The 13,665-nt window shown below is 43.1% G+C and overlaps 1 protein-coding gene across 4 annotated transcripts in view; it reads right to left on the bottom strand.

The window, feature by feature from the left end:
• The window catches only part of DAAM2 (dishevelled associated activator of morphogenesis 2), a 230,721-nt gene that overhangs the window by 140,514 nt on the left and 76,542 nt on the right, over window positions 1–13,665 (bottom strand). For all 4 annotated transcript variants that reach the window (XM_074989803.1, XM_074989802.1, XM_074989806.1 and 1 more), the window contains exon 3: window positions 7,095–7,297. In XM_074989803.1, coding sequence (XP_074845904.1) covers window positions 7,095–7,268 — 174 coding nt within the window. In that variant the 5' untranslated portion in view covers window positions 7,269–7,297. The remainder of the gene's footprint in view (window positions 1–7,094; window positions 7,298–13,665) is intronic.

The following is a 13,665-nucleotide window of genomic DNA, read 5'->3' as shown; positions in this document are numbered from 1 at the left end:
TCCATGGCACTCCCATTGCACTCTCCCACCACGTCCAAGCTCTCACTTTGTCTGCTTCATAGGGCAGGAAAGAGAGGAAATGTCTGGGGAGAGCAAGAAACATAGGACAAGAACACAGACCCTTTGCTTTTAAAGTATTGCTCTCCTAACGGCTTCAAAAAATCTGAATCAATACCCCATCACATTGGCCCGTGATTTTAATGGAAACTAATCTCATCTGAGAGTGGCATAGAAAGCTTTACTGAGGCAGCCACAGTCTAGCCTGACTGAGAAAGAAGGCTTTGTGGTATGACTCCCCTCAGCTAAACAGGCACTCCACTACTGCAGGGCCTTGGCAATCTCTCTGCTTTCAGAGGATCTCCTTAGCTAATGACTCTAAATTTAGACTCTCACCTTCTTCCTGGCTTCACGTAATAGCTAAGAAATAGCACTTAGTCTCTTTACAGGGATTTTTCTTATATCCTCCACTGAAACGTTCCTGTTTGAACAGCCTAAGGGGAAGGAGACAGTAATTAGGAATGGGGAAAAGTCTCCATTGGCCCAAAGCCAGCAAGTCTCCTGCTCTACTGGAATCAGAGCTTCTCATATGTGAATGAAACAGAGGGGCCTCTCCAAACCATGTCTGCATTTGGCACAAGAGCACTTTCCTGGTTAATTAGGAACAGCAATTTAGTATATAAATGCACAGCACGAGTGGATTCAGGCAGTGAAAAGGCCACATGTCTGGTGGGAGAGGAACAGAGGCATTTTTAAAATAGAATTTTAATCAATTTTCTACTGATCGATGGCCCTGCTGCCTACAATTCCTACATTTTGTCACCAAAGAGGTGAAGTATGAGTGGGATCAATGTAAGCTGCCCAGGGCTGGATTATCCCATCAGTGGGCTTTCAGAAAACATATATTTCTGGGCCCCTATTTTCTAATAGGAACCTGGGCATGAGTTTGCAATGCCACCCACTCAAATTTGACCCAACCACCAGTTCATTATGACAGAACAATGGCCAAAGCAGATCTCTATGTCACATATCTAGTCGTATAGATTATCTACACCCCTCTCCTCTCATTGTCCTTTCTTGTAATGGAGTAGAAACAGACTGAGGATTTCAAAGTGTGGTTTCTTGTTAGGCATCCATTTGAACCAAAAAAGGTAGGAGGCACTCACTACACCAAATAACCTGAGGCACATCCTTGCACCTACTCCTTCACTCTGAAAGGAGTAGATTCCTTCCATCTCACCATGCTTAGTCCCATCAAAGAACCTACTTGGTTCACTTGGACAAACACAGCACCAAACTGAGGAGATGGCAATCTCTTCCAGAGATCCAGTAAACACTGTGCTTCTAGAGCTGGGAGTATGGCTTGGGAAACAGCAGTATCAGAGCACCCAGGAGACAGGGCCGCCTATTATGGCTGTCACCATGGGACAAAGAGACTAATAGAGACTTGTGCTTCAGTGACATCCAATTTATCCAACCCAGAAGAGAACAGCTATAGTGAATCAAGAGGCCATTGTAAGGTGAAAATGGACCAGGAAGTGTTAACTGCTGGCTGTTTGACAACCTAGGATAAGTCCTTAACAGCTGTATTTCAGTGACCTTCTGGTAGAGGGAGTTAGGCAGGGTGGGGAAATGGTCATTTAACCAACTGCTAGGCTGGACAGAAAGAGCAGTGATCACAGGCAGAGAGCCAGGTTTCAGGCAGACTGGAAGCATGAACGAAGAGTCCAAATTTAGAAGACTGCACCTATGCAGGAGAAAGAGCATCTACGATGACCTCTGCAAAGGATAACACAAAGTAGAGTAGGCTGACCAGATTAGTGAGGAAAAAGAAAATGGGATGGGGCAGGGGATAATAGGTGCCTACATAAGATAAAGCCACAAATATCAGGACTATACCTATAAAATCAGGAATCTGGTCACTCTACAGAGCTGTCTCCTGAAAAAACAGAAGTTGTTTGAGGCACCAGAGACACCGGTACAGAGGATAACGTGATGAACAGTAACAGGAGAAGAAAAGAAGAACTGAATTTGAAGGGGCAGCGAGTCCCCCTGCTACCAGCTAGCATTGCAAATAGCTGATTATGCAAACCAGGCTTGCTTGCTAGTCACATTTAATCTTATTCCCATGGTCCACAGTAGCCAAGAATATGGCAAATATTGAGCCCTGGAGAGAAAGAGGTTCTGTACACTGGGAACACTGCAAAGGAAGAAAGATTTTGGATATCCAGTCTCCTGCTGCTCACGCAGGGACCTCTGCTGGAGCAGTGATAGAGACACAGGCTCAATACCTATCTTGCTTATAACTTTGACAATGAGGGCCAGGGGTCATCAGACAGGACAAGAGTGCTCAGTCCTATAAGGACAAACTACCCCGAACTAAGCAATGACCTACCTCTCCAGCTGATAAGGGAGCAATAGGATCTGAAAAGGGGCAAAGGTAGGAAGGAATCCTCTGAATTCAAAAGAATGAGGAGGGGTGGGAAGCCAGATTAAAATTATGGGAAATCCTGAAGTCTTCAGACACAGTGAATGGAAATTCTTTGTCTTAAAAAAAAAATTCTGCAAAGTCAAAGGTGTTTCTTTTGTTCCTGGGCATGAGGCTAACAATTAAATGAGAAGCACTCTGGGAGTTTAGGCCCAGAGTTGAGTTGTGGATTTTAAAAGGTAACAAAGATAAATATTTCATTAATTAAGAAGTAACTTAGTTTTTGTTATGGGGTCAGAGACAAAGGAGATAGATTTAAACATTCCTGTCCCTCTTGGGAATCCATCACACAACCGCATGGCATGCAAGAGAAATACATCAAAAAGGGATGGTGCTTGGTCCTGCCAAGAGCGCAGGGGACTGGACTCAATGATCTCCCGAGGTCCCTTCCAGTTCTATGAGATGTGTGTGCATCCACAATTTTGAATTCACTCTAAATTCAGAGTCCAAGCTAAGCTATGTGCAAGTAGTATTGCAAAACTAACAGCACAGAGAGGGAAAATAAATGAATGTTTCAAATTTTTCGCAGCTAATAAGCAAGTGTGGTCTTGGTAACCTAGGAAAGGACAATAGCATAATCATTGATTTGTTAAGCGCCACATGCTCAGTCCCACCTGAGGAGCTTCCATTTTAAACAGATGAGAAAGTGTTATGTGTGTGTGCAGGCAAGAAAGACTATCTTAACAATGTACGGGAAAAAAAAACCCACAGCTTTTGTGTCACTTTCTTGCCTAACAGTGGACATTCATTTCATTTTTTTGCGGCAGTCAGTTACCCTTCCTGGTGCCATTTGAGTTCACATTAGTGATCAGATTTGGGTGGTGAAACTTCCAGCATCATGAGACTTCAAAAGCAAATCATCTCCACTACCAACTAAAGCTTAGGACTTCTTAACTCCTGAACAGAGCAAATCTGAAGTCATCCTGGAGAGGATGAAACAGCCTCACAGTACCCATAAAATATAGCGGAGAACTGGGAGGGCTGCAGGGGAGGTTAAGAGATTTCCCCTTGTTTTGCAATAGATTTTAAAACAAATCTTCCAGATTTTCTGTAGTTCTTCTTCAGTCAATACATCTGTGCAAAGGAAAACATAAGATCTTAGTATGGTCACATTCGCCAGCAGCCACATAACCACCTTGGCACATGCTGAGGAGACCACCAACTGCAGCAGCATTTTGTTACAAGGCAGCAGGTTTTATGTGAGAGCTCAAGAAAAGGTGATGGAGAGTGAGCAAAAGCAATCTAAAATTGTAGGCTAGTGCCAGTCTTATCATCTCCAGGGCACAAAACCACCTCAGAGGTGTGCCAAGATGCAGGGGCTCCCATACTCTCATTCTATCACCAGGAAAGTTAGAGAAAAAACAATCTGGCTCCAGATGTTCTTTTCCATCATACAGTAGGGCAAGAGGAAGAATTAGGGTGGGCCCTCAATGTGCAAAGTTCAGCTGGGCTAGGGAGGTCCCAGAAGCACAAGGACCAAAGTGGTTGTTTGCTTTGTGTCCAGACTGCTGCACTGGAGACAGACATGTTATGACATCAACATTTGCTTCAGAATGCCTCTGTTTGTGGGCAGATGACATATGAGTTAACATTCCCACTAGGAAACTGTACATGACATATGCAAGGCAGCTACCACTGAGATCCACCAAGGCTTTAATTTGTCCCCATGAGGGGAGTGAAAAGCCTCCTTGCTTTCGCAGAGAATCTGACTGGGGAGATGGGACTCCAAACATACCATCCAACTGGTAGAATAAGTGTCCCAACACATTCCAAATTCCATTTCCCAATCTGCAATATTGGGCTGCTAAAAAGCAAGTTTTGGGACACTAAGTTAATGTTATGAAAAGAGCAGATACAGAGACATGCATTTTACCTCCAAAGTCCCATTAAATGGGCACCCAAAGGGATCCTTCACAGAAGCTATTTCCCTCAGACAGCCAGGTGGCATGTCCAGAATACTAGTTACTGGACCAGAAAAGAGCTATGCTGGAAAATATCCTGTAAACTAAGATTGGTTTTTTTCCATATTGTTATCTAAAATCGGGATCAATGCCCCAGATTTTAGCTGCACAAGGGGAGAACAGGCTGGGGCTGTTAAATGAAAGACACATGCAGACAACTGCAGGAATATTTTTCATTATACCATTTTACAGAACAGATGGCACAGGCCAAGCCAAGCCCTCTGGCATGCTGCAGTGAGCACAATGCAATGTTGGTTTCACAAGAGATCTCAGGCTGTGTCAGTGCCATCATTTCACTCAGGGATTTGGGTCAAAAGTCTCCACAGTCATATCTGTTTTTTGTCGCAAAGACCATAAAGGATGAACAGTGGGGTGGCTGTTATACAATGCAGAGCCTTCCCAAGCACTTCCAGGTCACTGAGTTACACTGGCACATTTGCAGATTGAACCTTTCTAACCCAATTAAAATCTCATTTTAGCCATCAATACAAACATGGTCTTTTCTATTTTAGTCTTTCAGAAAGCATGCATTAGCCTAGGATTATGGGTGAGTCAGGCCTCCCAGGCAAATTCTGCAACATACCAGTCTAGCTTCTATCGCAGGCAACCCCATTCAGAAATCTTTTACTATTTTTCTCTCTCTACCCACTTCTAGAAGAACTCATACAATCTCCATCGCCGTTGTATTTGAGCACCTTCCAGAACTAGGCAATGCTTCTTTATCCTTCTGAAGAAGAGGACTTCTCGCCCATATCTAAGTCCTTAAAAAGTTACAGTTCCTATAGTACCAAGAAATACACAGCAATTGATTTGGTTTAGCTTTACATTTTAATGGCTTTAAAAAAATTCCTGCCTATTCCAGGGTCCAGGCATGTTTACAAATGATACAGTATATTACACACACATACACAGAGAAGTAATGACGCCTTCCAAATCCCACCTACCCGCCCACCCCCAGTCTCCTCACAGAAACTTATCCTCAGTACCAGGAAAAATCTGTCAGAGCATCATAGACCAAACAGTGTGACTTAAACAATAGCAGATTTAGGTTATGGCAAACCAAGGTGGAAAGCAAACCCTTCAGGGATCTCCCATAGGAAAAATGGCTTTAGGGAAATGGTTGATTTCAGCCATTATAGTATGACATTGACAGAAAAACAGGCTGAGCTAGCCAAGACCAGCTATTTAAAGATTTGGAGATTAAAAATCAACACCTTAAATTACACTGGGAAATAAACTGCAACCAATGGTGATCACAGAACACAGACAATATGCTTCCCATAAGAAACACCAAACAGGCTGTCATACAAAGTGTCACCTATAGCTTCCAATAGACTAAAAGGTACCCATACATAGAGCACTTTCTAGTAATCCAGTCTCAAACTGACAAAAGTATGGGTGAGTGTGGTGATAGTCATATCCAACAGAAAAGGTCACAACTTTCCAACTAACCTTCTATTATGCAAAAACTTCTTGGCCATGACAGCTGTCTGATCATCCTGAAGCAGCTGGAGCAGCAGCTATTTGAAAAACCAAGCATGTAACTCCAACTAGGGGGCCAGTATCATCTTAGTCAATCTGACTGGCTTCCTTCATCCTACCAGCATAAACTAAGTGTTAGCTGTAATCACAGACATTTCACCCTCTTCTAAACCCCAGTCTTGCCCAGACACCAGATAAGCTGGTCAGCTACATAGCAGGGGTCCACCTGGGTGACCTCTTCCTACTGTAGTCACCATAATTCATATTGTTGACATCTTCCCCCAATGGCCTGACTTCAGATACATGCTGAACAGTAGGGGAGACACAGATAACGGAATCCTCCAGCATGCGACAGGAGATGAACCTTATAGCAACTGAAAAATTGTTCAATACTGCCTGTTGTTTTGATACAAGAATAACTCCCTCCATTCCTGCTAACATCTGCAGCTATGTCAAGATCACCTTGTGGGCAAAGGTATCTCAAAGACCACAAAAATCACAATGGCTGCTTTGTTCTCATCTGTCGCTAGCAGGAAATTACTGACAAGTATTATCACAATTCCATACTCAGGTCAAAACCATTAATCTCCTGGTATACTATCTACCATAGTGCATTTCATCCCATAGGCAGCTATAGGAAATTGCTTTCAGAGCCAATGATCAGGGATGGCCTCAGTGATGCCAAACCCCATCTACATGGCCTAGGAAAAATTGCTTCCCAACCTTAAATCTGGCTACCTGCCTAACCCCGTAAGAAAGGATCACCATCATTATTGATTTAATCCCATTCATATCTGAAATATTATTGGTGTCAAACTAATTGTAATCTTCTCCTTGGAATTTCAGCAAAGAACTATTCAAGGCAGCAGCTACACTGCCTGAATTCAAGAGCGAGTCACTAAAGTCTGCCACATCATAGGGAAGTGGTTTATACAACTCACTGAAGGTTGTCCACAGCTCCCAGCAAGTTTATGATGCCTTAGCATCATCAGGTGTTTATTTTTACCCTTAAAATATTATTAAAAGTCCCAGCCACGGACCAGAATACTATTGTTGTAGATGCCACGCAAAATGAAAAAAGATAGTCTGGGCCCAAAAGAGCTTACATTAACCCACAGGAAAACCCCCAAACACTCTGAAACATATGGTCACTAGCAGAAACTCACCACAAGTTCAGAGAACCTAGCATTGAGTTCCTCTGCTGGTGGGATTGGGACGGAGAACTCCAGATACTGCAGGGGGTTATTATCCTTGAGGTTGATTTCAGGGAGGTCACTTCCCCCGAAACAGCAAAGAAACCCCAAAGCATGACGATTCCTCTTCCGTGGTGCCATGGTCATGATGTGAGATGCTATCTACTGATCATGATCTGTAGAGAAGACAAGAAGTGAAGCCATTAAATGACAATCTGCACCACCCAGCACAGGCTATTAGTGTTTATCAGCAATGTCAGTGTAATAGGCAGAGAGCAGACTGATTTTGCACACTAAAGAGTAAAATAAAAAAATGAGCCACCTAGATGGACTGCTTAGTTGACCTTTAATACACCACCATCACCATTTCCCAGGGCTATTTAGCACCTACATCCCAAAGCTTCCCAAAAGGTTTTACAAACATAGTGGACAACTTTCAATTAAGCTAGTACTGATTTAAGTCTGCTCCAGTCAAAATCAGTGGGAATTTTAACAATGACTTGAATGGGAGAATAGTTAGGCCAACAGTAAGCCCTTTGGAAAAATCCCACCCATAAATTGACCACATAGCTGCTCAATCCACCCACAGCTGACACACAACCCCTCTGGGAATAGAAAGCACCAGTTCTTTTATCCCATACAGCAGATACTGGTGACATGGAAAGAGCAGAACAAAATATTGCACAACAGTTTACGACAGGAACTGCCAAAGAGAAGTGATGCAGCCGAAACGGCTGGGGAGATGCAGAACGCATAACTGGGAGCACAGGGTGCAGAAAAGGACTTGGGGGAGGTAATTTTGGTGGTTAAAAACCCTCTGGAAACTCTTAGAGTCCTGGTGAGGGCTGGGGGAGAAAACATTAGGTAAAAATCACTGCTTAAAGACTGCTGCTCACCTCCCCCCACACCCCCACCATGACAGAATGGTTCTGCACTTTGTTCAAGAACTGCTACCTTACAGGAGAATAATGGGAAACACTTCAACAAAAATATAAACTAGAACTACTCAAAATGTTTCATTCCAGGTGGGGAGTTTTTACTGCCTTTCCTCCCCCATCCCCCACAAATGGCTTCTTTTCAAAATTAGAAATATTAATGTTTTCAATTTTTTTCCTGAAAACCCTGTATCTGGATATTTTTTTAAATTTTTGTTTGTTTGTAAGGGTGAGTCCCTCTTGGCCAAGGTTGAGACATATTAGCTTGTGAGGGAAGACTGCTGTGCTGAAGACAATGCTAAATCTACTCCGGGGCTAGACATAGAACTCCAGTCTCTGGCAGTTCCGGGGCCATCAATTCAGCAAGTTCCATCAGAATTACACTCACTCAGTGATGAATAAACAAGGAAGAGTAACAATGACATTAGCATATCCTAGGGACCGTAGGTTATAAGTAGGAATGAGCAAATTTGAAGGTAAAATGGTGAAGATGTGCCATCACGGAGAAATTGTGCCAATCTTCACTTTGCCCTGAATGAGAAATACTAGTGGAAGGATGTAAAGATCTGGAATTTACTTGAGACAGTATAAAAGGGCTGGAAATCATATGACAATAGGGTCATTGATGGAACCGCTTGCTTCTAGTCAAGCCAGGAATTTCATCAGGAAAAAAAAGTTGCATCTGGAGTTTCACCTGTTCTGCTTCTGGGAGAAATATGTACTGAGGTGCAGCAGAAAAATTACTGAAGAGAAAGCAACTGTCTGGAGGGGAAGGAAACTCACACAAGCTACTCTCTTCCCAGTAATAAATAAAACTCAGCACCCAGCACAGGACCCAACCACTTTCTGGATTTCTCCTTCTCTCACTGCCATGGGTTAGAGACCCAAGTACTGTAAAGCTCAAAAAAGTATGTGTGAAGAAGAGTTCATTTGCAGGTTGTGAAAGGACCAAAAATGCTCACTCTGATAAAACAAAAACCAAAAATAAACCAAAATTAGGAGAAAGTGCTTTACCTACAGTAGTCAGACAGGTCATGGCATAGATGAACCCTTCATGACAGTAGTAACTCAGCAGGGCCACTTTTTAAAATAGATTAGTACTCTGGGTCTGTTTCATAAATCAAGGGTTTATTCCCTGAAAGGTACAGGAGGGGCTGTCCACAACTGGCACGCCCTTTATAGTTTACATTTTAACTGACAAATCTAGTCTTGACAGGACCCAGGTAGGAGGAGCTTGGAGGGCTGGAATGGAAGGGGTGAGGGGTTTGAAAGAGGAAGTGGGGATGGGCTCAGACATGACTGACCTCAACCACATAGCACTCATTGTGAGCACCCCATCCAAAGAGGAAGCCTCCTGCCAGAAGTCTGAAAAGAGGGATCTGTGTAGTCCACAGAAAGCTGCATATTTTGCCTTTTTAAGAGACTTGTTGTTGGACATCTCATGGGTTTATTTGTGTTTTTAAGGGCTTAATTTTCCATTCAATCTTTAGAATAAGCTGTATTTTGAGAGTAAATGATTAAAGGCCTTTGCAAAGCCAGGCTTCTCTGGGGACTAGACAGGGGATAGGTACAAAGGCAAGTGAACTGAGCCACAGGATGCCAGATCAGCTGCTGCACAGATGATCTTTGGCCGAGATTCTATGGCTGCACATTTGTACTAATCTGCCCCAGGTACATTTATCCTGCTTGTTTGCCTGAAAAGGCTGCCTTGTGCCTTCGTGGAAATTGAGTATATGGGATAGAGAAGTGGCCTGTGAAACTAACACGTCATGTCAAACCAACAGCACTTCAGGGTCATCCTGTATAGGATCATCAGCCTGTAGCAGTGCATGCTCAGCACAGCATGTGTGTCCCAATTTTGCTACCTTGATTATCCTATCTAGATCTCCCTTCCTGTCCAAGGTCATTTCCTATTTCTTTCATGCAGTGAGAGGAAAAGGAACAAGCCATGGAGAGGGATACCATGCACTGCACTTGTGGAATACCCACATCCTCTTGCTGTCCATGCCAAAGCTGGAATGACTGGTATGTGCCTGTGGGATTAACACAGCGAGCAGATACCGATACCAGCTTTCAAGGCCCATTCATAAGAACGCTGGACTCTCCCTGGAGTAGGTAAATAGACAACCTAAGTTTGGAATTCAGACTCTGACAGTGGTCCATGCTGGGAAAGGTAAAAATGCCGATACACAACACAACACATTGTGCAATAGTGTACTAGCAAGGGAAGGGGTGTGTTTGTCTCTCTGTAGCTGGTGAAATGCTTTAAGCCCGTATATGTTTTCCACAAGAGCAACTCAAAAGAGAAATTGCCCTTTTCCATTTCATTCCCTCAGGGCCTGCTCCTTGTCTGACACCCTACATCAAGGGTCAGCAGCCCCCGGCAGGGCTGCCAAGAGTGACACAAGCCAAATTTCATTGGCACGCGAGGCAGGAGCTCAGCCCTGCCCCTCCCCCCCCCCCCGGGAGCTTGCTCAAAGCCATGCTGTCTGTGGAATAACAAAAGACCAGCTAACACTACCAACCCTCTACATCTTAATTTATTTATTAATGAAGCTGTTGTAAATAGGGGCTATTAATGACTTCAGAAATGTATCACCAGCACTGGGACCATACGCAAAAGTCAAAAGGTCATATTTTAGCACTCTGCCTCGAAAAGGTTGGGGATCCCTGCCCTACATGATATTCCGAACCAGAATTGCAATTATAATAATAATTGTACTTCGCATCTCTTTAAAGCAGTCCCAATCTATTAGCCACTCTCTTGCAGTATAAGTTTGAGATACTCCACTGATGTCTGTAAAGGTATTGCTTATTGGCACTGGTGTAACAGTACTCCAGATGTGGTCTTGTATGCCTACAGATCTCTTCACCAACCTCCAAAACACAACATCCTCTGGGAAGCATTGAGGTATCACTACCCAAATGGAAATTTGACCAGGATATCGGGGTTACAAAAAAAGCCATGAGATCTTTAATCATAAGTAGTGGCAAGGACTCCAGCTTTCTCTCTTGTGTTTAAAAGAAAGTACCTCTAGCAAGTGAATTTAGTGTTGGTGAGAAGTGCTAGACAGACAGTCATGGAGACAGATCTTCTACTGAGGAGGTTAGCTGTGCAAGTTTCCCCATGCTGAGATTATGAACACATCTCAACTCTTATCTGGGAGGAGCCACTCCTAGGAGACAAGAGATGAGAAGTCAATCTCCACGCCTTCTGTACTGAGACTGCTAACCAAGGAGGCAATTAATAATCAATCTCATGGTGGGTTTGTTTGTTTGTTTTCTTAAAAACCTGTTCATTGGGATCTGGGCTTGAGACCACACAGAACAGCTATAAAACTTTTACTGACATTTGTCAGGGAAGGTTTACAGAGATTACACAAGTAACTTGGTTGTCCCAAACTTGTAGCAGTAAAAGCTTTCCAGCACCCCACTCCATCCCATAACCTATATTCAGAACAGTAACATTTTCTAAGTTCACATCCCAGCCCCTTGCTGAAGCTCCACAACAACTCAGAGGTGTGAAATGCCACACACATATTGCTATAATACTAACTGTAGCCAAATTGGGAGAACAGAAGCAAAGGAGGAACAGGGGGAGCTGATGAGAGAAAATAAAAGGAAATACTCCCCACATACACAAAGCACTTTTCTCCACTCAAAATAAATAATAAAATGTTTGACCATTGAGTGAAAACTACCTTTTCTTGATTGGTTTAATAATTCTATACCCTTTGAGGTGCTCATATGGAAAGCACTATAAAAACAGCGAACATTTGCTATCTGCTTCTAGACAGCTGTACAGAGAACCAATGGGAAAATAATGCTCCCTGGAGAAGTCCCAGTATCACACACAAAATACCCCTCCCTCCTTCTCTTGGCTGTGCAGTCATGGCCTTTTTAACAACACAGAACAGCTCACTGTCATTTGAGACCTTTACTTCAGTCTTTGCTCTCACCCCACAGCCTAGGCTATGGTTCGGCTTAGCTCAGGAGGTGGGGCCTGGATCTTTGCCGGAGATCTACTTATAATGATGTCCTCTTCCTCTGACAGGGAGTACGTGTTTATTTCTAAACCACTTGGCTCAGTGACCAAACACAATTAACCAAATGCAATTTCCCCAAGACTTATCAGATGGATTAGCCCACATGTGACAAGATACACTCCAACTGCCTTTAAGGGTCCTCTCTAAGGCAGGCTCTAAATCACCTCTTCATTCTGCTGGGAGGAGGGGAGACAGAAACATCCTTTTCTTGTTCGCTGAAATTTATGCTTCACATGCAAGAGGTCCAGAACAGCATGTACTCTCTCAGTATGAAAAGTAACAAATTTAAAGCCATGTGCTCTCTCGGCAGTTGTGTGTAAGAGGTGCACCAGAATGTCTTTCTCCACATAGCTCTGTCTGACAGAGCTAAACTCTAATTTAAGATAATTCCTTGTGAAGCTGCTATCACTGCAAAGGCTGAGAGGGAGACTCCCATAACTGAGCTATTCTTTTTAGGTGACAAATCTGAAGAACTATTTCCCCTCAACACAGGAAGTCTTGGATCAAATTGATAAATAGCACTAAGCCCCCAGGACCACATAGTATTCACCCAAGACATCTGAAGAAACTCAAATATGAAATTGCAGGACTACTAACAGCCAACTATGGTATCCAACCTGTACCAGGATAATTGAAAAAATAGCTCATGTGACACCATTTTAAAAAAAAAGTTTCAAAAGTGATCTGAACAATTAGAGGTTGGTAAGACAAATTTCAGTCTGATTGAAACTATCAGAGACAGAATTCCCAGACACATAAATGAACATGATTTGCTGCAGAAGAGTCAACATAGCTTTTGTAATAGGAAACCATGCTTCACCAATCATTCAAGGGGGTCAACGAATATGTGGACAAGAGTGATCCACTGGACATACTGTACTTGGACTTTTAGAAAGCCTTTCACAAGCTTCCCTCACCGAAAGCTCATGGAAGGAAAAGAAAGCAAGCAGCATAGCTCAGAGTTACATTGTGAGAGATCCAGTATTAAAGCAAATAAATTTTCCCACTTCTGACCCTATGTTCTGTTCTTCTACGCCAGTCTGATGCTCCAATGCAGGGATAATCAAACTATGTATGTTTCAAGGCATGTTCTGAATACCACAGAGGTCTTGTCATGTATGTTAAAACCCTTAAAGTCAGGTTCAGCATGAGATAGTTTAGACCAGAAGCTGATGTTAGCCCAATGGCTTGATGTGAAATACGAATTCCTAGATTTCTATCCTCTGTCGTGAAAAGTAATTTACTAGTTCAGAGAGTGCAAAAAGTACTTCAGAAGTCCTATATTACTATGCAAATATTCATTTAGGAGGGATGACTACCCCTTCTTGAAAAGTATACCTGCATAGCACTTACCCAGGAGGATAAGATGCTCCAACAGAATGGGATGGGGGAAAGAAAAGAAGAGTGAACCTGCACTGAAAAGGAAAGGAGGCTCTTTACAGCAGTAGAGGTGTATTTCCTAAGCTCTGCAGGCATTATATTTTAATCATTGATCTCTGCTCCCCACCAATGTGATCTTCTCCCAGTGGAAAAAGAAGCCAGACAACCAGTGCATCTATCCAA

This window comes from Carettochelys insculpta, chromosome 3, assembly GCF_033958435.1.
Source record: "Carettochelys insculpta isolate YL-2023 chromosome 3, ASM3395843v1, whole genome shotgun sequence".
NCBI lineage: Eukaryota > Metazoa > Chordata > Testudines > Carettochelyidae > Carettochelys > Carettochelys insculpta.
This window is presented reverse-complemented; position numbering and strand designations above follow the sequence as displayed.